Here is a 25930-nt window from a genome sequence, read left to right as displayed (position 1 = left end):
TTTGTCACTTGTCCGTCAGATTTCCGAATCGGAATTCGGAAATTTTCGGAATTCCAAAATTTTCGGTTCCGATTGACACCTCTAGTACCTACGCATTTTATTCGTCAACAAGTTCTTGCGGTCACACTTTTGAACACAGTCTTTATGCGTCAGTTTGTATGACGCGTCATATCTGAAACATATTTCGTGAGGCTCCAAAACCATTCAATTCATCTCCCTCAAAAGAAGTGTTTTGTAACATTTTCGATATGTTTTTGGGCTTAATTGCTAGCGCCATTCACCCTATCTTGCGTGAGGATAGTCATCACTCGGGGACCAGTCGTTTAAAGCAAGAAACAACGACGAGGAGAAGGTATTGTAAAAAGTCGCAGCGATTGCATTGAGCATTAAATGACGAAAATATTTTTACCCCCCACCGCCTCAGGCGATCACGTGCCGTCACCCACCTGGGTTAGGTTAGGTAAGGTTGGGTTTGGATGTTGCGTACCTTGGATGTCGTGGTCTTGGACGTTGTGGTTTTGGATGTTGCGTCTTTGGATGTTGCGTTTTTTGGATGATACGTTTTTGGACGTTGCGGTTTTAGATGTTTCGGTTTTGGACTTTGTGAATGCCCCCTATAAACCCGATTTTGGGCGTATTTTGGACGTTGCGTACTTTGGACGCTGCGGTTTTGGATGTTGCGTACCTTGGGTGCTGCGGTTTTGGACGCTTTGATACGGACCCGGCCCACCCACTGTGTCGGCCCCCAGGCAATGCTAAGAGTCTGTAAAAGGTTCTGCCTCGGAGTTGGCTGAGTCGTTTAAGCTTTGCACCTTCATAATTTCCAGCTTTAGGCAATGCCATTCGAGTTCAGATCAGCACCATCTGAGGGTTTGGACTGGGCCTGTAGAGTGCAGCGTAAGGTCCGTTACTATTTCTTGCAAGGATACTGCTGACAGCGGCCATCACCAGGCACTAGTTCCATGACATGATATCTGCACCCGTCTCATGTCAACAGCTGCTTGTGGCACATGCCCAGAACTGGAGTCATGAGCAGTCGTGCACGCGTTCGGCCAGACCAGTGCAGTGCTGTCCGTCATCAGCAAGATTGCAAACATATTTCTTTCATAATGGGGCGAGGATGAAGTTTCATTGTTCCTCTCCTGTGATGTTCTCCGCCAGCTATCTTTCCATATGCACAATTGCGTTGTGGGTGTTTGTGGGGGGGGGGGGGGAGGGGGCAAAGCTACACTCATACAGCAGTCACCCATTACACAATCTCTTTGTAGCTATAAATAGGCCACTAGCAACTTCTTTATCTACTTCATGCTATATTTCCGTTAAAATACGGCATGCGATTTATATCGTCACATCCGTAACGGCTTTTAATGCCCCTCCCACCCAGATTGTATCGATAGCTCAATGTCCATTGTCCATGTCCTGGGGAATAATGGGGATCATTCATTTCTTTTGCTGAATAAGACGACTCATTGAAAACTAAATGGTCCTAATGAGAAAGCTTCGATCACTGATTTTAGCCCTCTTTTACCGCTGCACGTCGAAGATACAACTAAAGCAGTGTTGCACGGTGTCCCACAGTCATCAGCACCACTGCAACACATTGGCTTTCCATATTTATATTAAAACTTCCAATGCGAGCTCGCGACCCCTAAAAGTGGTCTGATATCGTTATTTCTGTCACTGCTAGATCCAGAACGGAGCAAAAAATGATAAAATCCACCCAAAACTGTTGACATGGTAACCTTGTCCCAACATAAAATAATGTTAATTTGGTCGATTTTCCGCTAAAATTGACATTTTCATTTTGAATTCGTGACCCCTAGAAATCGTTTGATTTCGCTATTTTTGGCACAGCTGGAAACAGAATAGACCAAATAATGGGAAAATCCACCCCCACCTAAACTTTGGAAAATTGACCAAAAAATGGGTACCCCTACTGCTGGGTTTCCGACCGTTCCTGAATGATATGGTGTCCCTGATCTCAGGCCCGGTCGAAAACGGTCAGTGCCGCACGCTGTGTGGCATCGCAAAGCTGATGGTGCTCCGACAGAAGGCGCTCAGCAAATCAGTCTCCAGCCACTTGAATGACCTTCGCGATGTTTTCGCCGACGTCGATCCGGCTTTTCGAGGCACCGAGATGCAGGACGCCAATGAGTTCCTGCTACGACTGCTGGACACAATGAAAGACGAAATCGACGAGCGACGGTCGACAGACAACCCGGTCCGCGACAACTTTCAATACCAGACTGTCGAGAGTTACAAGTGCACAAAGTGCCATGAGACAGTGCTGAAGTGCCAAGAGAACATCAGCTGGTTTGTGAGCGTGCCGCGCCGTCAAGGCACCGAGGCGCCCACTCTGCAGGACGCACTGCAGCTGAGCATGCAGCCCGACCGGCGCGAGCTGCTCTGTCATCGCTGCCACCACGGCGAGTGCCGCGTCACCACCAAGATAAGCCAACTTCCCAGGATTAATGTTTGCCAGTGCTCTGGCGAGGAACATGATTGATATAGTTACATGAGAGAAAAACATTGACCTTATTCCTCGAGTCTATACCAAAATTAAAGGGACCCTCCCACCTTCAAAAAAGTTAATGAATTGGCATGAAAGTGATGTCGCTCGGTTCAGAAAGAGCAAAAACGAATATATACCAAATTTCATCGAAAAATATTCACCGGTTTTCAAGATATTAGACTTTTACTTTTGCTTACTTTTTGGGATCTCCGCTGTTCCTAGCGACTTTATTTGAAGGTGCGGCATTTGTTGCGCGCAAAGCAGCATATACCACCGCGTGCTACAAAACGTTTTAGTCAAACATTTAACGGACGTTCGAAAGCCTGATGACGTCATCAGATTCCCGTAATGGTTAAGAGATAGGGACCACGCTGGTCCCACCCTGCAAGTAAAGGGAAGAAATTTCTTGTACACCATAAAGCTGCGGGGGTTGCGACCAGGATAAATGGTGGTTTCTGAGCCTGGCCGCAAACTTGGCTATCTCAACTCAAAACTAATGTTAAGGTGGGAGGGTCCCTTTAATGCAAAGCTATCCTTTTATTTACGTGATATTTCGGCCAACAGACCATTATCAAACGAAAGAAAGAACAATCTGTTGGCCGAAATATCACGTAAATAAAAGGATAGCTTTGCATTAATTTTGGTATAGACTCGAGGAATAAGGTCAATGTTTTTCTTTCATATAACAACTTCCCAGGACACTGATCATCCAGCTGAACCGGTGTGTCTTCCTGGGAGAGGAGTCAAAGAAAATCCGCGCCAACGTGGGCATCCCCAAGTTCCTCTCGTTGAAAGAGTTCGTCGCGGACGACGTCACTCGGCCTCCCGAGTGGATGTGCACAAAGCCCTCCTTGTACGTGAGTGAGTCGGAGGTGCCCTTGGGGCCGCCGCTGCCGCCTACCGCCCGTGGGTCGTCGCCCGCAGCACCGGCAGCTACAGCCGCGGCCCACCAGTGTCCGCCGCCGCGGGCTCTCCGGTGTCGGCCGGGGCCGCGACACCGGCGCGTCCATTGGCGACTGCTGCTGCTGAGCCGCCGCAATCACCGCCAACCGAGCTGCAGGTGCCGGATGCCGCCGACTCAGACTCGGAGCCACGGCGGAACCGTGAGGACAAGGGTCGCGAGCTTCGGGTTGTCATGAGGTCACTGGAGGAGAGGGAGCCAGCCGACGCCTTGGAACAGGTGCACCTTCCCGAGTTTAGCGTCGAGGATAACCAGTTGCTCTGCCCCGTCGACCTGGTCGGCGACTCTACGTATCGGCTGGTGGGCGTCATCAGCCACTACGGCGGCACCGCGCACTCCGGACACTATGTGTCTGACGTGTACAGTGTGGGACGGGGCATGTGGTTGCATTACGACGACCAGTGCGTCAGCTGTGTGGATGAGTCGAACGTCCTGGGAGAAGGTCACCAACGGGACGGCTATACGTAGGGTGAATGAAAAGTTTTGAGCCTAACATAGTTACAGGTGACGCAGATTAATGAAACTTTGGTCACACATTTGGCCACTATTGATATGAATGGACACAAAATTGTGAAATCCTAGCACTTTTTCCCTCACTTTTATAGCGCCTTGAATCATGCTATTTTGGGTAAGTGCTCGCGGTGTCAATGACGTCATTTTTTTGTGAAGCGTCATCCAGTCAGTTTTTTCTTTAAGCTTAGACAGAAATAGACACCCTAAGGATGCCAATGCTGTTTAAAAGATTAGATTTGGGATACTTTGGAAGGCTCAGTAATTCATTGTTTACATTGCAACCAGTGAAAAATACCCTGATTTATTGTCCTGGTGAAACACGACCAATTTTGTCAGGATTGCCCTTCTGATCTTCCTGATTTTCTAACAAAGGTGTATCAGTGGTTCATCCTAGTAATGCCCAATTACAGTAAGACCCTTTGAAAAAAGTACACTTGCAAGACATCTCATTTATTTTCCGAATTACGGAACACTTTCCTCCTTGTTGTGACTCTGACATTTAATTTTTCAGATTAGAGTAGAGACGTTCTTTCACTGACTCCACTGTTCTTCCAGTGCTGGATTGAAGTGAAACACCCACAGTTAATCATCGGTAGCGAAAAGTGACTTTGAATTCTCAGAATCTGCTTCAACTAGCTCCAAATGTCATTACACATCTCTCGTCGTGCTCTGCAGCAAAAAGCCGAGAGGCCCAATGAGCAGAGACCTTTCTCATGTCATGCCCATTGGTAAGAATGTCGCCAGCTTGCTCCTGGGAGATGTCCATTCTTACCGCTATCTGATGAGCTCACAGTCTTGGATCCAGCATCCACACCCCTAGAGCAGGTTCAATGTTTTCGGATTTTGTCACATTCTACGGCGTTTTTGATATTTGTTCATTTTGGACGCTGTTCCTGCCCTGCTTGAAATTAGCAGGTCAAACCTTAACAGTGACATATGATGGGCCACAACCAATAAGTTTAGTTTCAGGTCCTTTTTAATTTCAGATGAAGGCATGGCTTTGAAATCACAATACTTTATAAAAGATCAATTCTCGATTTTCTCCCTTTTCACCGAACGCGTAATCTTCTTCACTTTAACGGGCTCTAAAAACGAAACGAAAAGGACTAGTACTTCAAAACTTGGTGTACACACCTAAAAATAGTTGCAGAATGTGTGACCAAATTTTCATTAACCTGCGTCACCTGTAACTGGGTTAGGCTCAAAACTTTTCATTCACCCCACGTATCTTGATTCTTCTATCTCCACAAGGAGCTCTGGGGCCGTATTCACGTCGACTTCGTAAGTCGATTTTCTTTCGTAAGTGTAATTTGGTATTCACGTCGACACTTCTTAAGTTTTTATCGACGGAGTTCACGTGATTAAAAAAATTAACTTAAGAAGTAGGTCAAACTTAAGAAAATTCTTACGAAAATGATCGACGTGAATACGGCCCCAGGTGGCCAGGGCGGAGGGGCTGGGATCATAACTGCCGCAGGGAAGGCAGGCGGCCGAGCGCCTCCTGACCGTGACCGGCGATATATCTCAATCTGTGTGGTTTGTGTGTCCGTGCATGTGGATATTTACCGAGGTGTGCAACAAAGTTCTCACATTATACTTGCATGTAAAACAGAGTACATTGCGTTTTGAAATATTTATGACCCGTCAATGTGCTCCTCAGTTCATGGGCAAACACATGAATACATGCTGCGACATGCCACCCGCCATGTTTGGCAGCGTAGCAGGCTTGAAGTTAACCCAGACTGAATTGGCATTCGCCGTGAGCTCCTGGAGGCTGGAACAGCGTTTCGCTTCGACCAGCCACGATTTCAGTATCCCCAACGTATTTTCATGAAATTTGGATCCAATGAGTTGCCTCATGCCTGACATGTGATCTTGCGACAGACGCCTGTCACACTCTCCTGGCACCGCTTTTGAGCTTTCCTTGACCTGTCCACCGATGCAGTGTCTCGCTTCAAGACGGGCCTACGACCTCCCGGATACCATTTTCTCCTAAAAAATGTGTTCATATTTGCGGTTTGAGTTAAGCTAGAACGCTGATATTCCTTCTAGGTCTTCTTGGAGAAGCATTCTGCGTCCCACATCTGTTTCTGGAGTACCAGTTCACTGTGCGCCGCGCCCGCGGTCGGCTGCGGCGCCGGGAGCTCCGTCTCGCTCCGCCTTTCCCTACCACCACGCGCCTCTCCTGAGTGACTGGACTGTGTGATTGAGCGTGAATGTGACTGCGAGTCGTGAACGAGTGGAGCCGGTGAACCGACTATCTGGTGATCACTGCGATTGTGATCAGGCAAGATGCACCGTGACCTTGCAAGGTGTTTAGTGTTCCTAGCATTAAACTTTCTCCTGGTGACCACCGCGACACCCGCCGGGAACGACGGAAGCCACGCACCTCCGTCGTTTGATGAGAGCCGCCGCTTCGCTGGCCGTCGATACTGTCGACACACCGATCGGTCCGACCACACTCCTGCTCCGGCGGCCCCGAGGGGCCATGGAAGACCTGACCCTGACCCTGCGCGGCCGCCGACCGCGCGCCCTACACATCGCGGCAGGCGCGGTGTCAGCGCCCGGCGCCGGGGGTGCAGGGGAGGACATGCGTGGCGATGCTCCTCAGCCGACGGCCGCAAACGGACTTATATGATTGGGATGCTCAACATCCAGTCCCTTTTACCGAAGGTCGCATCATTCCAACATGACCAGCTAAGACGCTTCGACCATGACTTCTTTTTACTCACCGAGACCTGGCTTAGATCCGCCACTGCGACCCGACTCGTCACCTTCCCGGGATACACGCTGCACCGCGCCGACCGGCCCGGGGACGCCGGCTACGGTGGGGTGGCCATCCTGGCCCGTGGGCCCGTGACAGCTACCAGGCCGCTGTCATCCCCCAGCCGCCAGCCGACTGCGCCGGCTGTCTGCTGGAGTCCCTGTGGCTGCGAGTGAAGCCGTCGACCGGCCCGCCCTTCAAGCTCGCCGTCGTCTACCGGCCGCCGCGGAGAACGGCCGCGGCACTTCAGGCGGACATCGGCGAGCTGGAGCTGCAGTACCAGCGTGTAGTGCTCCAGCACTCCGGACCGGTCCTGATCATGGGTGATCTGAACTGTAACCTGCTGGACACAGGTACAAACCCTGGCCGGGACCGCCTCCGTGAAATGCTACAAACTTTTGACCTACACCAGAGTGTGACGCAGCCCACCTTTTACACCGGTTCACTTTGAGATGTAGTGATTTGCGACCATGAACACCTCGTTGAACGTTTAGCCGTATCAAAATGCTCTTTTAGCCCTCATCATGTCGTCCGTAGGTTCATATAAAAGGCACGCTTTTGGAAGTAATTTCTGTAAGCATAAAATAGGCGGACTGGCGACGGGCGGCTCTGCTTCTGGTCTGCTGGCTGGGCGGTCGGGGGCGGTGGTCGTGCCCCCTACCTTGTAGGGAACTGGGAGAGGTGCCAAGAGATAAGCGCTTGTCGCCTCTGCACCAATCCGTGTGAATGTACGACTGTAAAAATGTTTTTATAAATAAAATATGAATCAATCAATCAATCAATCAATCCGCTTGTTTTTATCTTTACCGAAACGTGTTAGAAAACCGTCCCGATTGCGTTTGAGGCCGCTCAAACGTATTCAGCGTGATGCATTGTTTAGTGATTTGTACAATGTTGACTGGTCATGCGTTTTTAGCGGTCATCCGGTTTCTTTTATGTGGTCTTATTTTACGGATCGTTTGTTATCTGTTTTAGATAGGCATGCCCCGACTAGAGTCGCTACCATCCGGAAGCCCACTGCGCCGGCTGTCACCGCGGCGACTCTTAATCTCATGTCACAGCGGAGGGGTGTGCTGCGCCGCGAGGGGAGATCGCCGACCTTTCGCGAACTTGATAAGAGGGTGTGGTATCGTGATCCTGTGTTAGGAACTTTCCGTCATGCCGTGCCTGTGTGCGCCGGGCGGCGCCGGCCGAGTAGCGCGGGCGCGGACTCGAGCGCGCGGACCAATCGGCAGCCGCCACGACCGCGGTGACCCCACCGAGCTGACCGGCGCGGCGGTCGGGTCAGACAGTGCGTGCGGTGCGGCCGGTCGAGGCTGATGTGTTCTTTCTTGGCGCTTATTTGAGCTCTTTAGTTACGTATTTCATTATTGCTTTTACGTTAATATACTACAGAGGGTCAGGTCGGCGATCCGGCGTGACTGTAGGGCGGACATCGAGGCTAAGCTCCGTGAGCATGGCAGCAGCTCACTGTACCGTGTGATCCTCCCAATTATCGCCGGAAAGCGGAACAGTGCCCCCTGTATTCCTGCCGCTACACCTGACGAGATAAACGCATACTTTGTTGGTATCGGTTCTCGAATTGCTGATGAGCTGGCCAGCCTTGGGCCGCCGCCCGCAGTCCCGTGTCGCCTACCACGTGTGGGCGCCTGCGGCTTCCGCGTGCGCGGCACCACGCTGGCCGGCCTGCGGGAGGTAATGTTCTCCATGAAGCGTTCTGGTGTTTGTGGGCCTGACGGAATTTGTATCCGGATCCTAATCCTATGTTTTGACGCCATCAACCCGTCCTTCTCCACATCATTAACTCATGTCTTACTAGATGCGACATCCCTGATTCATGGAAACACTCCCTGGTGCATTCTATTTTCAAGTCCGGTGACCCGTCATTACCCTCCAATTACCGCCCTATATCCATAGTTCCTGTCATAGCCAAGATTGTCGAACGTGCGGTGCAGCGTCAGCTGTATGCCTACATGTCCGACAATCACCTCCTATCCTCATCCCAACACGGCTTCCGCCCCCACCATTCAACCGAGACCGCTCTGCTATCTGTTACTAACAGGATTTTTTTCCAACATGGACCGCAGTCACCTATCCCTCCTATGCCTCTTGGATCTTAGCAAATGTTTTGACGCTATTCCGCACACTCAGCTCCTTAACAAACTCCAGCAATATAACATTGACACATCCTGGTTTTCTTCGTACCTCCATGGTCACACCCAGTCAGTCTCTATCTCCTCTCCTTCCGGCACCAGAGTGGTCTCGAATCCCCTTCCTGTCACCACGGGAGTGTTCCAGGGGTCCGTCCTTGGTCCTCTCCTATTCACCATCTTCTCCAACGACCTCAGCCTACACGCGCCGGACGCCCATGTGACCCAGTACGCTGACGACACCCAAATCCTGATGTCCGATGTCAAAGCCAATCTTCCTGGCCTTATCCAACGCATGGAATCTACCCTTTCCGCTTTGTCTGCTTGGTTCCATGCCCATGGTTTAAAACTCAACGCATCCAAAACTGAAATCCTCCTCCTCGGCACCCGTCAGAACACCCGTAACCTTCCTCCTGTCAGCGTACGGGTCGGTGGCGGGGCCGTCCAGGAGAGCCGGACAGTTAAAAACCTAGGCGTGCTGTTTGACCGTCACTTGAGTTGGGACGCACACGTCAGTGACGTGGTTCGCCACTGTACCGGCCTCCTGATCGGTCTCCGCCACTTGAGGCATTTCCTCCCCCAGCACGCACTGAAAACTATTGTTGAGGGGTTGGTCATCTCGCGCGTGAGATACTGCATATCCGTTTACAGAAACTGTTCTGCCGACAACTGTACCAGACTTCTCAAAATTATTAACTTCACTACAAGAGTTATTACCGGCCTCAAAAAGTACGACCACGTGTCTCGCGCGCGGGATGACCTCCACCTCACATCGGCCTCTGATATGTACCGGGTCGCAGCGGTGACTGTCGCGCGCAGTGCCATTGCGCGCGGTGAGCCGACCGTCCTCGCCTCGCTGTTCACCACGAACGCGGGGTCGCGGACCAGTGGTGACCGCACCACCCGGAACGACCGTCGCCTACGGCCACCGGTTACACGCACTGCGGCTGGGCAGCGTGCCTTTTCATACCAAGCGACCGCGCTTTTAAAGGTAGTGTGCCACCTTTAAAAGATTTCCCATTTTATTGTTCCTAGGATAAGAAGCTTCTGTTTTTACCTAATATCGCAAAAAAATCAAAAATGGGCCTGGAATAGTGCCTTTTTCGCCTAAAAGTTTTTCGGTTTTTAGATATGTATAACAACTGTAGTGGGCTCACCTGCAAACAGGCGTCGGGCAACAATCGCGAATGCGGCGCACTTGTGACAATAAGCAAAGGTCATTATAGTGTTACGACCATACGACGTACGGGAATGAGTTATCAGCTGTCTAATCGTAGACAACACAATGTCGAGCCTTAGGCGGCGTTCGATGTCTCCCGGACGGCAAAGATTCTTTGCCGTCCGGCCAATCACGTCCAAGGTCAGCGGGGGCTCGGCTGCGGTTATGAAACGTGATTGGCCAGACGGCGTAGAATCTTCGCCGTCCGAGAGACATCGAACGCGGGGTAAAACTGTAAGCCCGTATTGGTATTGTTTCTTTTATTTGGCTGTCGAACATTATTTATGGTTTGAAATATGATTTTATGTAAAATAATTGATATGAAAAAGCCGTCTTATAAGTTATGACCCCATTTCACCACACGCAAGTGGCAGAAATGACAATGATCAGCTGACGCATTTTTCTTGGCCGAAGTCAGAGCGCGCGGCCCGACGCACCACGCGTATTTGGAAATTCCGACCTCGACGAGCATCAGAAGCCACCTAACAGGCGTGTTCGAAACCGCAGGAGATGATGATGAACGGGTTTATCGAAACTTGATTGGATGAGCATATCGGTAATAGCGATTTCAGTGTGTGCATTTATTGTTCATAGTGGTGTGAAATGTGGTTGGGGTACGACCGACAACCCGTCGGGGTGAATTTCGCACTGGGGTACTCAAAATTTGAAGAATTTAAGACGTTTCCATGAGTTTTGAAGGTATGGATAAGTTCTAAAAATCCAGTTCTCCTTATCTGGGCCATTAACTCCATACGGTCCAAGAAAGCTGGCACACTACCTTTAAACCAGCTGCCAGCTGCCCTTTTGACCTCGATCCGGGCAGTTTCAAGAGAGCAGTGAAGGCGTTCTTCTGATGGTCTGACGAGTGGCTGTGATTGACGGTAGTGTGGTTGCATATGGCGTGTGTGTGTGTTTGTGTGCGTGGCGAGTGTCTGGTATATGTATAGGTGTGTGATTTGACTTTTTTATTGTCTTTTACCCTGACGTATGTTTTATTTTTTTACTCGCCATGACTTTAGACACGGAATAGCCACAGTGTATGTGGAGTGTCTGCCTACGTCAATACAATACCAACCGCATCCTGGTCAGCGTCTGGACGCCTATAACCCCACAATACCGTGACCCTGGCCTTTTGCATTGGAACAAAGCGGGACGAAACGGAGGCCTTCTCTTTCCTTTCGCCTTTATGGGGCCGTTTTAGGATTTGGACGAGTGTTTCATCTCGAACATGGACTAGGTAGTCCAGATGACCACATTGATGTTATCGGCCCTCCAATTTTTTATCCTCAGGCATAACGAAACACATGCTTGGCCATTTTAAGACATTTTCGAATGTTTTGAGTCCTCCGGTAAGTCTTAAGCTTAACTCATCTTGAGATATGTACCCCGAAAAATATTCTTAGACAGCTGATAATCCATCCTGAAAAGTCACCTTATCAACTTTCAAACGTTTTGACATTTTTATTGGCCACTTTGACGCCAGACAGTTTTGGTCACATGGCTCACTCCTGAGGGCTGACTGGAAAGAGGATAAATTTGCAGTGATTGACCCCCGACAAATAATCGGCGTCACTTGCTGACTGTGCGTACAGTTAGCGACAGACATTGGCTTCAGACTGGTTGGCTTCAATCACCCTCAATCGTCACGAATGGTCCCGTGCCGACTAAATACCGAGGCGTAGGCCGTATCGGAAACCTCTATGTTGCGGCGTTAGCCACCTCTGCAGGAAGTGGACTTTCTAGCAAAAACTATTTTGTCTAGAGAAATTAGTTACTGTTGAGCATATTGTTACCAGCCATGGCAAACACATAAGCTCAGTTACGAACCAAGTTCAGCGTGCCCTTAAAGGGACTATCCCACCTTTAACATGGGGTTTGAGTTGAGATAGCCAAGTTTGCGGCGAGGTTCAGAAACCACTATCTATCTAGGTTGCAACCCCCGCGGCCTCTTGGTGTTGAAGAAATTCGTTCCCTTCATTTGAAAATGGGCCTTGTACAAGGCCCTATCTTCAACATGGAGCGACCGTTAGTGTGACGTCACCTCGTTTAGTCATTCTGATTTAAATGGGTTTGTTCGTTGAAAAATCGCTTAAAGGGACTATCCCACCTTTAACATGGGGTTTGAGTTGAGATAGCCAAGTTTGCGGCGAGGTTCAGAAACCACTATCTATCTAGGTTGCAACCCCCGCGGCCTCTTGGTGTTGAAGAAATTCGTTCCCTTCATTTGAAAATGGGCCTTGTACAAGGCCCTATCTTCAACATGGAGCGACCGTTAGTGTGACGTCACCTCGTTTAGTCATTCTGATTTAAATGGGTTTGTTCGTTGAAAAATCGCTTAAAACTTGGTCTGAACTTTGTTGTGGTGCCTACAGAGTAAAAAGAATCAGCTTTATAACAGTAATGTGGCCTGGGGAAGGAGGTAATTTTGGGCTGTGACGTCACATATTTGAAAGTTTGTGTTTGGAATATGGGAAGCCTCAGATGTTTAATGAAAAATAAATGCCAGAACCGTGTTCCTGGTCATCCAATCTATAAAGTCGGGCACAATTTAACTGGTTTTAACAACATTTTAGAAGGTGGGATAGTCCCTTTAAACTTGGTCTGAACTTTGTTGTGGTGCCTACAGAGTAAAAAGAATCAGCTTTATGACAGTAATGTGGCCTGGGAAAGGAGGTAATTTTGGGCTGTGACGTCACATATTTGAAAGTTTGTGTTTGGAATATGGGAAGCCTAAGATGTTTAATGAAAAATAAATGCCAGAACCGTGTTCCTGGTCATCCAATCTATAAAGTCGGGCACAATTTAACTGGTTTTAACAACATTTTAGAAGGTGGGATAGTCCCTTTAACCCTATTAGTGGCAGGCTCCTGGCTACCCCTATTAGTGGCAGGGGGGGGGGCTGTTTACGACCCCCCCTCTGATATCTTGAAATCTAACGGGCCGATTTTCAAAATTCAAACGGCATTCGATTTCGCTCAACGTGATCTACATTTCTAAAAAATAAAAATGTCAATAGAGGGGGGTAAAAACGGGCAAATTGCAGATACATTTTGGACTGTTTATCACGGCCAGGTTTCTGAACCAATCTTACCGCAACTTTTGCCGATCGATAGAGAATGAACCAGAAATTCACATGGATCCTAAAAATATGCATTTTCAAAAATCATAGGCGGATACAGATGTAATTACTAATTATTCCCCAATATTCAGCACCTGGACGCACCTATGATTTTAGGGGAAAACATCGCTTGTAAGAGTTCACAGATACATGGTATGGTGCATTTGATCGCTTTCTGGCAATGTAACTACTACGAAACCGCTCATCAAATGGTACTGTACGTACATTTCAGTATGAACCCCCCGCCCCCTTTTTGGACGCCTGGATCCGCCTATCATAGCAAAAACGTGTCAAAAGAGGATGCACAATAACTTTGTATATGTTATCACATGATACCTTTCATTCACTGTTCGTAAAACTGGTGCATACAGTTCAAATACATCAGCATCGTGATCTTCGCCCAAATGACTCGCTTCACGAATAGGACCCCCAATTCCCAGTGCTCTGGAGCCGCCCCTGGTAAAGTTATGAACTTGAAATTTTCAGGGAATGTGCCTAATTTAGTTTTAGGAAAAGTCAGAAAATTTCAGCATCGTAGCTTCAGCGGTTTCGGAGATATTCCCAAAAAACCTGAGGGGTGGATGAAAACAACCACTAATAGGTTGCCACTAATAGGCTTAATACACCCCCTGCCACTAATAGGCTTAAGGAAGAGAGTCTCTAAACGTAGAATTTAGGTGAGAACGAACTTATGGGACACCCTGTATATTGTATTGTATACATTGTGTGTCATCTTTCACCTTAGTTGTCATTTGAACCTGTGTTAAATTCTGAACTTCAGGACGAAGCAGACTATTTCCACAGTCAGGAAATCGCACGCGAGAGCCTATTCAAATCCATCAAGTTGTAATAGCATCGATCGCACGCATGGATGCGAGTGCGACCGGGGTTTATTTGAATAGGCTCTCGGTCTCGCACATGATTTCTGACTGCGGAAAGAGTCGGTTTCAGCCTCTACTCAGTAGGCAATTCGCTCATGCGACGGCAAATATAAGTTCAATATGGAAACAGTTTTTTTAACGAAACGGCGTATGGTAAGTAGAGTTCTGCACGGCTGCAATTTTCCACAGCCTAGCCGCCCCGCAGCCGTGGCTCCACAGCTACAGCCGCCCACAGCCGTGGCAAACTGTGGGCAGCCAGCCGTCAGCCGGCCGTGGATATTTTTAATGAAATGAAACCAAATAGTATTTAATAAGTTGTTTTTAGTTAAAACATATAGACAAAAGCACCTTGCAATGGGCTATAGATTCTCAAGCTCATGAAGCATGCCTACACAAGCCCTTGCAAGGGGTTAAAGGTAGTGTGCCACCTTTGAAAGATTTCCCATTTTATTTTTCCTAGGATAAGAAGCTTCTGTTTTTACCTAATATCGCAAAAAAAAAAAATCAAAAATGGGCCTGGAATAGTGCCTTTTTCGCCTAAAAGTTTATCGGTTTTTAGATATTTATAACAACTGTAGTGGGCTCACCTGTAAACAGGCGTCGGCAACAATCGCGAATGCGGCGCACATGTGACAATAAGCAAAGGTCATTATAGTGTTACGACCATACGACGTACGGGAATGAGTTATCAGCTGTCTAATCGTAGACAACACAATGTCGAGCCTTAAACTGTAAGCCTGTATTGGCATTGTTTCTTTTATTTGGCTGTCGAACATTATTTATGGTTTGAAATATGATTTTATGTAAAATAATTGATATGAAAAAGCCGTCTCATAAGTTATGACCCCATTTCACCACACGCAAGTGGCAGAAATGACAATGATCAGCTGACGCATTTTTCTTGGCCGAAGTCAGAGCGCGCAGCCCGACGCACCACCACCGCACCACAAAGTATGAGCAGAAGCCGCGCCCAAAGCCAGGGCCCCGGTAACGTGAGGTAGCCGAGTCGGGGCAGCGTGCGCTGACCCAAGCCGGGGCCGCAGCTTTGGGCGCGGTCTACCGCATCCCCGCGGGCAGCCCCGGGCTATCACATGACACCGGGAGGACGCGCGGCTCCGGCTTGGGTCAGCGCACGCTGCCCTGACTCGGCTACCTCACGTTACCGGGGCCCTGGCTTTGGGCGCGGTCTACCGCACCACCTAACAGGCGTGTTCGAAACCGCAGGAGCTGATGATGAACGGGTTTATCGAAACTTGATTGGATGACCATATCGGTAATAGCGATTTCAGTGTGTGCATTTATTGTTCATAGTGGTGTGAAATGCGGTTGAGGTACGACCGACAACCCGTCGGGGCGAATTTCGCACTGGGGTACTCAAAATTTGAAGAATTTAAGACGTTTCCATGAGTTTTGAAGGTATGGATAAGTTCTAAAAATCCGGTTCTCCTTATCTGGGCCATTAACTCCATACGGTCCAGGAAAGCTGGCACACTACCTTTAAGAAAGATGGGTAGGTACATACATGAACAGAAAATATAAACAACGAACCAGAATAGAACCAGTGTAGACATCTAATGCCAAATCCTGAAGCATGGTTGTGGGACAGAACAACAGACTCTGGTACTTTTCATTATCAATGTAATGGAAAATGAAACTGAAGTTGATGAACTGTCAAACAGTGATTGTCCTGATAGTTAAAACTCTTGCTTCTTCTTACCTTGCATATTTTCTGGGGTGTGATATGCCAGGCTTCAAGCAACCTTCTGAGCAAGTCTCAAACTAATTGAATATGCAAGGCATCAAAACACTAGTGAGCATCCAAGAAAGAAAAACATCATTCATGTATTTTGAGTAGATGTAAATTTGATTGACTCGAGAGTATGAAAGCTTCGTTGCGATCGGCCGCTTTTTACGCGAGTTATTTGCAAAAAACCGAGGGAGGGGTTCATTTGACCCCCTCCCCCTATAGGGGTGAGGGTTCAAGTGCTATGGTTACAACGCACTCGTCAACTGTACAGTGTATTCAAACGCGATTCCCTGGTGATACAAAACGCAAAAGTTGAATAAATCATAGAATGGACGCGCTCCGTTTTTGCCATATTTATGCAACATTTCATGCAGCTTAATGCACATTGCAAAAGCTTATGACATGGTTAACGTGATACGTCCACGTTCTCTTATGAATCTGCTACAGATTGGTGTCATTTGTAGGCGTAGGCCGCCTAGATCCAAGTCTATGAGGACTGAAAGGTGGTGAGAGGCTAGACCCACTGAAGCGGCCACTGCGGTGGCGGTGGCAGAGCTGACGCCGCCGGTCGCCGGCCCGTACCCCGTGCCACCGGTGCAGCCGCCCCGTGCCCCGTAGCCCCGCCGGCACACTCACGTGTTTCGGTAGGTAGATGTCGTACACGGTAGCTGAGTCGAGGTCCACCGCGTGGAAGCCGTCGCACGAGCCGTAAATGACCTTGAGCCGGGTGTTATCCTCGACTGTGAGGTCGACCAGTAGTGGCCGATGTGCCAGCTCACCGAAACTCTGCCGAGACCGCGCCACACCCGCACGGTCAATGTCAGGTGCTTACACATTAGCTTTGGCACAGCCTACAGGCACCCGATTTCCCTACAATTTGAGCAAATGCCGCAACTTTCAGAGTTTTTTTAAACAAAGCAAGCGGAACTCGTGTTGAGTGAAGTGCTGATATGATTACTAGGGTGTGAATGAGCACTAGTGTGTGAGATGATCACTAGTGTGAAATGATCACTAGGGTGTGCTATGATCAGTGATCACAAGGATATGAATGATCACATCACTAGGTTGTGAAATGATCACTAGGGTGTGATATGATCGGTAGGATGTGAAATGGTCACTAGGATATGAAATGATCACTAGGGTGTGAAATGATCACTAGGGTGTGAAATGATCACTAGGGTGTGATATGATCACTAGGGTATGAAATAATTGTATTGTATTGTTTTGTATTTAAAGGATGTGCCAAAAATAATGTCACACCTTTCCAGCGTCAATTTCATGAAAATAACAAACTTGAGAAGCGCGCTTTTCTAACATATGCATCCCACCTTCTCCCTGATGCGGGCAAGCATACGGTCCGGGACATCAGACATCAACATGTCTATTGTCTAGCTTCTGTGGACTGATCTTGGACCAGACAGATCGAACGTTCCTGGTCAGCGTGCGTTCAGGTTATCCTGGCGCCGTTTTGCTCACCTCTTACAGGACGATCGCCCAAAGATTTTCTATCGGCGATAGGTCGTGGCAACTCCCCGGCAATTTGTCCTCCCAGAATGCTGGGAAGGTCGATCTGTACCAGTCCTTCGTCGTTCTAGCTCGATGAGCCGGGGCGCCGACTATGGCCCTGGACATGTTCAGCAGAAGTTTTCGGCTGGAAACGTGGCTTGTTGGGCTTCAGCAAAAGAGACATCCTCCGGTACCGATGGGTTATCAATTTGAAGACTGGATGACTGTTGGCAATCTGCCTCCTTGCCAGTTTCCTTGTGGATAAGCCCGTCTTTAGCTCCGCACTTCGCGATGACGATCTGCGCTATACCCGGCTGGCGGAAGTCTTCCTGCCGCGACCTAGCTTGTTCTCAGGCGTCTATCCGCTTCTGTCACGTGACAACCAGCGCCAAATCGTGCGGTAACTCACGCCCAGTGCCTCGGCGACCTGGCTGTGGGCCATGCCACCGGCAACCATGCCGACTGCCCCGCTGCGGGACGATTTGCCCTGCAGTTTCGCCATCCTGGACACCTGGTCCGCGCGCGCTGGGTACTGCCCCGGAAATGACCTCTGTACACCCCTTGACCGGTCAGGGTCACAAAAATTCGAAGGTCACGTGACTAGAATGTAGCCAATATGGTCTGGGAGCCAGTACCGGTGAAATTATATTGATATTGTGCAGTAAAAGGCAAAACAAAGGCTGTGGGAGGGTGTGACATTAATTTTGGGACACCCTGTACATTTAAGAGCGATCCACATTCAAAATGCCTGGCGATTACTGCTCAGAATCCGTATCCGTGGTTGCAAATCTAATCATTCATAACATCTGCAAATTCACTCACGTCAAAACGCGGACAAAACACTTTCAGGACCAGTGTGAAGAATTGTGCTGAGTTGGGGTAGCACGAGCTTTCCCAATTCCACGCCGGCTTGGCTTTGGAGCCGCAACAGACGGGGGAGGTCAAGGTCACCGCTAGGGCACAGTGTTGCCAGGTCTAGAGGTAAACCTCCAGATCTAGAGGTTTTAGGGGAGCGTTTCGGGGCTCCTGGAGGTTTTTGAAAAAGGGTGTCATTATGATTTCCAATAGCAGTTACATAATCTATGTAGACCAAAAGTGGGTGCCGTAGCGCGCTTTGGTGCCTCTGACACTGCGCGTCTGCAGAAGGATCAGCACGGCCTACCTTGAACGCCATGAACTTGTGGTAGGGCTTCGGCGCCCAGGCGTAGATCTCGATGCTGTCACGCAGGGCGATCACAAGAAACTTGATGCGCTCGAACTTGACGATCTTGAAGTGGACGGCGCCGTTGAGGTCGCCAACATTGATCCACCCATTCCTTCTCTCCAGCTGCTGTGAACGCAGTACGCACCCACCGTCAGTCGTCAGCAAGCAGTCACGTCGCGCTGCTCCGCGGAGCCCCGCGCTTCCCCTCCGGCGCCAGGCAATCATCTCATGGGCGCTGAAAATTATCAACACCATGAAAATGTGTTTGTCTACGTGTTTCTAATTTGTCCACTAACCAATCGAACAGTAGCAAAGCCTGCTAAGGTTGTGAGAGGAAGCAAGGCGCGGCTGCGCCGGCCCGGCCCGGTTTGCCAGAGCTGCAGCCGCTACTCACCGACTCCGACTTCAGGATCTTGTTCTTGAGCCAGCTCAGGTAGTAGACGCGCACTCTGTTCTTTTTCCCGCTGACGGTCACCAGAATGTTCTGGCCCTCGAGAACCTGTGCGGCAGTCGGGCACACAGGGACACAGTCATGTCGAAAGGCTCAGCACCGCTCAGGCCCAATGACGATGACAACGGAGGCGACAGGTGTTTAGTGACGAATGACATGTGACATAAGACAACGTTTAGCTATTTCCAATAGTTAGCAAGCCACGTGACATTAACAGTCGGAATATGACATCATTTCTATGACTACATTACCATTTCGAGGGGAGCTATAGTCTGTTCCATATTTACCCTCGCCCGTATTGCTGTTTTGCCAGCCGCGAACGTATAGATGCGCGCGCGTGGGGAGGGGGGGGGGGGCGAAGACACTTGCTGTTTGGCCCTTGACTGAGCTTGAGCTTCGCAGAAATACGAGCATTGTTGCCCGTGACGAGAGGAAGCCGATGCTACCCAATTTTAGGGTCCTAGGTCATTAGTTGACCATCCAGGTCAGGTCAATGACCCAATAGTCGGGAAAATTGGAACCTGTCAGAACTTCGTAAAGTGAGGCTGCAATAAGGGTTTCAGGGTACTGATCACGAATTTGCGTTAGTTTTGATCATAGATAATGTTTTCATGCATTTCATGCATCGTGTGCATTGAAATGCACACGTTTTTGCAGGTCGGGTCAGGCCACGTCAGGTCAAATCGTAGGCGTCCTGCCGGGTATTCATAGTAGGCGTAAACAACCACTAACGGCTTCGTAACATGTTACGAGGGGAAGAAAACTACTTCGTAAATGTTCAAATGGCTGCTAAATTCGAAATCAGCTCCAAAAACTAGCAAACAAACGAAGAAAAATTGAACAAAGGTGATCAAAGATGACCTGTCCTGACCTTCACGTCACCTTGACACCTACCATAATGTATGGGGCGGCCCTAACATCATTTCACATTCAAGATACGTTTTTTTTTTCGCCTATTGTAAACGGGGGTGACTTTGCCTTGCTGGGTGACTTTGCCATGCTTCTCAAAAAATGCTTTAGGGTGATCTCCAGTGATATTTTACGAAGAATGTAATAATTTTTTATGCACAAATGAAAGACAATGGATGGGCCTTCCCACATAACCAACGTTGAGAGATAAATTACCACTTAATACTTAACATGGCTTCCTTTTATCTGAGTCATTGAAATTGTCAAATTTGAAGAGGTCCGAACTTTTTATTATCTTACCATGTTCTAGACCAACTGCGATGCTGAAATTTGGTATGGTTGATCATGACAAGGCTGTTAAGTTAGCATATCCAACAAAACTGACATTTGGATGGGATGGGAAAATGGAATGTGCAGGCGAGGGTTAACACGCTCGCTTCTATGTAAATATTTGATGAAGCTATCGTTATCGATTGACCGAAACGGGGACTTCGATAACGCTACTTCTATAAGGATAATCCATAACAATAAACTTGAAAACGTTGTCGTCGATAACGACCTCAATAATCCTTATCGATGGGAGTTATCGAAGTGCCAACCACTGTTGCTGAGATATAAGCCTCGCAGAAGCGTGACCACGGCCTGCCGGCCGGCTGGCCGACCATACTCAGAAATTTCCGTTAATATACGAAAGACTTAACACTTCCCGCTCGCTCGTAATATTATAACTTTAAAACCCTCGCCGGCACAGGGGGTTGATGCAACCCCCCCCCCTAAGGTTTTTCGCGAATAACTCGCGTAAAAAGCGGCCGATCGCGACGAAACTTTCAGTACCCTCGCATTGATCAATTTTACACCTACCCTGAAAATTTCATGACCCTGACCCAAATGACCTTTGACCTGTGACCTCTTTTCCGAGACCATGTTTGGCCGGAATCGCGATTCGGCGTATGTCGGCTCGCATTAGCCGCGCATTTGCAAGCTTTTTGTGGTTTCAAACGCTCAAACATGTGATCTGATGTTGCTCCCATACATTAGAGTGGGTGTCAAGGTCACCTGAAGGTCAGGTCAGGTCATTGACCTTTGGTGACCTCGTTTGGAGCTGAATTCGAATTTAGCAACCATTTGAGCATTTACAAAGTAGTTTTGGTGCCTTCGTAACATGTTACGAAGCTGTCAGAGGCGGTTCATGCGTATTACGAAAACCCGTCACAACCCCTACCGGTTGACCTGACCTGACCTGACCCGACCTGGTCTAAATGCTTAAAGACATCATCTCTGATCAAAACTAACACGATTTTCGTGATCAGCATCCCGGAAAACCAAATAGCAGCGACATTTTACGACTTTCTAACAGGTCTCCCGGTTTTCGGGTCATTGACCTGACCTGGAAGGTCACCCGATGACCTAGGACCTTAAAATTGGGCATCATCGGCTTCCTCTCGTGACGGGCAGCACGCTCGTTTTTTTCCCGCGAAGCTCTAGCTCGATCAGGGGCCAAACGCGAGGGGGAGGGGGGTCGTACTAACCTTGTGCCGTCGAAGGACGCAAAATGGCCTGTGCCGGCGAGGGTTAACAATATTTTTAGCATTGCAATATGGGAAGTTTGAAGGAGAGCTTTGTACTACTGTCTCGCCGCATCACGTGCCCACCAACCTCCATCTGCTGAAAGCGCCGGCGAGAGATGAGCTGGTAGACCTTCCCCTGGCCGGAACGGTCCAGCAGCATCAGGCCGTTTTCAGTGCCGATCAACAGATTCACGCCTGCGGCAGGCGGCATCTGCGGTCAGAGACCCACCGCAGGGACCCACAGACCCACCACAGGGACCCACAGACCCACAGACCCACCGCAGGGACCCACAGACCCACAGACCCACCGCAGGGACCCACAGACCCACCGCAGGGACCCACAGACCCACCACAGGGACCCACAGACCCACCACAGGGACCCACAGACCCACCACAGGGACCCACAGACCCACCACAGGGACCCACAGACCCACAGACCCACCGCAGGGACCCACAGACCCACCACAGGGACGCACAGAACCACAGACCTACCACAGGGACCCACAGACCCACCGCAGGGACGCACAGACCCACAGACCTACCACAAGGACGCACAGACCCACAGACCCACCGCAGGGACCCACAGACCCACCACAGGGACGCACAGACCCACAGACCTACCACAAGGACGCACAGACCCACAGACCCACCGCAGTGACCCACAGACCCACCACAGTTACCCGGTTTACATAGCATATTTGACGAGGCTCTAGCTCGTTAATTTGGCGATAATTTCGATGCAGTGGTCTTCAAATATTTAGAGGGGATCATTTTGTAAATTGTTCAGCACCATTGGCATCTTTTGCAACATCACGGACGGAGATATAAGCTTGCAACAAAACCTATGTAAACGCGTCTAGTGACGCACAGACCCACAGACCCACCGCAGGGACCCACAGACCCACCACAGGGACGCACAGACCCACAGACCCACCGCAGGGACCCACAGACCCACCACAGGGACGCACAGACCCACAGACCCACCGCAGGGACCCACAGACCCACCACAGGGACGCACAGACCCACAGACCCACCAAAGGGACTCACTGACCCACCACAGGGACGGGACGCACGAGCAAACAGCTATGTTTCGTTTTTGTCAAATGATGGTTTGGCTCCAAGAGCATTTTCGTTTTAAAGGAAATAGTTCACTTTCACGAAATTATTTTTTTTTGCAATGGATTTATGATTTTTTATGTTCAAAATGATCAGCAAAGAAAATAAAACCTATTTATAACAAAATATTATTTTCTATATTTTGATAATAAGAAGAACTTTTCAGTTTCTGTAAGGCACAGGCGATCCAGTATGAAAAGAGCATGGGTCCCGAAAATTCTTCAGAAACTAGAGAAATGATCGCGGCCACCGGCATTTGGGCGATCTGCTGCTGCTGAATGTCCTTATTGATCAGTACGAGAATTTCTCTAGAGTTCTCGTAGATAATTTCTCTAGTTTCTGAAGAATTTTCGGTACCCATGCTCTTTTCATACTGGATGCGAATATATGCAAGGCACACATCCTCAACGCAAGACACCTTTTTCGGGACGAGAAATAGAATATCTTTGCCTAGGGTGATCGTTGGGCTGTAAAAGCTCCTGATTTATGCTCGTCTCAGCCCAGGCTACGGAACTGCTATTCCAGTTCAAAACCCATGTTAAAAAGTGAACTATTTCCTTTAATCACGCGTTTAAGACATCAAAAAGGATTAAAAAATGAGCCTGAGAAAATCGAACATTGTCCAAGGTAAACATCTGAATTATTCCCGACTAGAGTAGGGGAGAGTGGGGCACATTCGTGCAAAAAAATGTATAAATCCATATATCTGTTCCTTGGTTGGTGCAATGGTAAACTTGTTGATTGCAGTATGGAAAGGAACTATTGCCGATAATTTTCTTAACCCTCGCCCTGGCAGGGCATTTTTCATAACACGGCCTGGCAGGGGGGGGGGGTCGTTGCCACCCCCCCCCCCTCGCAATTGGCTCCTATGGCGCCTAGAAACACCAAATTTGGTAGGTAGGTGGGCCCCCTGGAATTCTCGCCCCTGTGCAAATTTGGTTGCTCTAGGTCAATATTTAGGGGGATTTTAGGGGGGTATAAATGTAAAAATTTCGCTAAAAACAGGTCAAAAGTTTTTCGCCTATAACTTATGATCTAATTAAAATACAGCAAAAATAAAGGCACCAGTGAACTCAGTACGTCAAGGCGCCTCGAATGATATACTTTTTAACTTGCTTAAGTGTACTTAAAGCTTTTCTTAATTTTTGGGTAAACATTAATTAATTAATTAAGTTCAAGTTAACCAAATTGCATCATATCGCATATCATTCGATTCGGCTGATCACGAGGAACACAATGACACCATTTTTTAGCTCTAGCGTCATTATGTCCCAAGCTATTGGCAAAAAATGTCATTTGACCTCAGTTGACCTCATTTGACCTGACCCATGGATAAGTACACCAAACAAAGAAGCACCAAGTGACCTGCTGTTAAGTACTGTGGTTTCAAAGCACAAAAGTGATGGAACGAAGCGGATATCTCCAGTATTTTCCGAATTTAGTATTTTCCCATAGGCTTAACATTAAGACGTAATGACCTCTAACTGACCTCAGGTCAGTGACCTCAAAAAACCCGAAAACTATATGTTATACAACTCGGTGAACTAAGCACATCCTGAAAGTTTGAAGGAAATCAGTCCAAAACTGTGAGCTGGACAGGTGTAAAAAGAAAATTGAAATTTGACCATGACCTTGTACCGGTTTTTCTGACTTGGTGACCTGACCCAAGGTCACCCGGACCTGAAATTTCCAGGTCATATGTAAAAAGGTTGCCCCATAGGCTGTGCCAAATTTGCGCCGCCGTTTTTACGCTATCTTCGAAAAACCTTAGGGGGGGGGCCGCATCGACCCCCCCCCCCCTGCCAGGGCGAGGGTTAACTAAGAGTTATCCTCTAACATTATCGTTTCTGTTAGAAAAATGACATCTAATAACTCTACGTTTGCACAAAACTGCGCCAGTTATGGGACACTTTCGGGCAAGGGGTGGGGCACTTCCGTGCACTCCGCAAAGTTTGATGAATTACCAGGCATTAGAGCAGAAATTTACCGAAAGATATTGGCAGTGGGGCATTTCACTCCATTCCTTTCGATAAGAATGTGTTGCACAACAAATGTAGAAAGAAAGGGCTGGCCAACAAGAATGTGCCAACTAGTGCCGGCCAGTAGTCCACTTCCGTGACCTCGCCAAGGTCGCGTGAATTACTTGTCACGACGCCGCAAGCAGCCGAGGCTGAGTCAGGCGAGCGTCATACTTGAAACCTACTACAGCTTAAGCAATAAATCGCAAAAATGAAAGAAAATTTGCACGCATATACCCCTAGCCGAACCTGTACACAAACCTGCCCCACAACGTTTTTTTTTTGTAGTATCTTTCAAAATGTTTAAATATCCAGATGAGGATTTCTTTCAGCCCAGTCTCCACTGCATCGCGCGCGTCCGTGCCTACGCACGAGGCCTTGGTACTTTTATGACGTAGGCTGCTAAGGTGTTTACGTTACTTTTATCTTTTGCATTTCCTTTTTTTACAGATCATGTGCCTTTTTATTAGTGATGTCAATTACGGAAAATCGGAATACCGATACCAAACCAAATACCAACCAAAACCATGGAGAAATACCGAAACCAAACCAACTTGGGAATATGAGAGAAATACCAACTTTTTACCGATTTCTTAGCCTCTTATACATTAGTGAGGATTCATAATACCAACAAAATACCAAACACATTAGGACTGAAATACCAAATACCAAGTTGGTTTCGGTTTGGTATCGGTATACCAAAAAGTTGGTATCCGATTGACATCTCTTCTTTTTATTGTACCTTTTTATTGCTTCTTAGCGTTTAGGCCTATTGTCACTTTTATATGAGCTATTGCTATTTTAAAGTGTCCTCGGCTTTTTGTCTGTGGTGGGTAAACAGGCATATGTAGGGGAGAGTGGGGTGATTTGGCCGGTGGTGTTAATTGGCCGCCCCCACCTGTACGAAAGCTGATAAAAGTGAATGAAATAACTTTAGTCTCTATTCATTTGTCGTCGGCAGAACTAACTCGGGAACAAATGTCAAAAGTTTCCCCCTCTTAGTTTTATTCAAAATTAATAAAAGGTGAATTTCGTTAGAAAATGGTAACTTTTACTTCCGTTTAAAAATTTGTATACCATGTAGTATTTGGGCTGTAAACGAATTCCATCATTATAGCGCCATTTTTGAGGGTGTTCAGCGGTTCCAAGAGCAATTTCATCTAATTCTGTACAGCCATGACGACTTTATAGACAAAACAATTTTAGAATGGCAATGTGGGGTTATTTGGCCGGGACTAGCGGGGCAACTTGGCCGGTGCGCTCAGAGTCACTATACTGGGACGGCCGAGTTGT

General features: G+C 48.3%; 1 protein-coding gene across 6 annotated transcripts in view; it reads right to left on the bottom strand.

The window, feature by feature from the left end:
- Positions 1–25930, bottom strand: part of LOC122383716 (serine/threonine-protein kinase mig-15-like) — a 396652-nt gene that overhangs the window by 55172 nt on the left and 315550 nt on the right. For all 6 annotated transcript variants that reach the window (XM_043370438.1, XM_043370439.1, XM_043370441.1 and 3 more), the window contains 4 exons: positions 21592–21698; positions 18970–19074; positions 18534–18701; positions 16502–16651 (listed from right to left, as the gene is read on the bottom strand). In XM_043370438.1, coding sequence (XP_043226373.1) covers positions 16502–16651; positions 18534–18701; positions 18970–19074; positions 21592–21698 — 530 coding nt within the window. The remainder of the gene's footprint in view (positions 1–16501; positions 16652–18533; positions 18702–18969; positions 19075–21591; positions 21699–25930) is intronic.

This window comes from Amphibalanus amphitrite, unplaced genomic scaffold (assembly GCF_019059575.1).
Source record: "Amphibalanus amphitrite isolate SeventyFive unplaced genomic scaffold, NRLGWU_Aamphi_draft 000171F_arrow, whole genome shotgun sequence".
NCBI classification, from domain to species: domain Eukaryota; kingdom Metazoa; phylum Arthropoda; class Thecostraca; order Balanomorpha; family Balanidae; genus Amphibalanus; species Amphibalanus amphitrite.
Note: the sequence above shows the minus strand (reverse complement) of the source record. Positions and strands in the feature narration are given on the sequence as shown.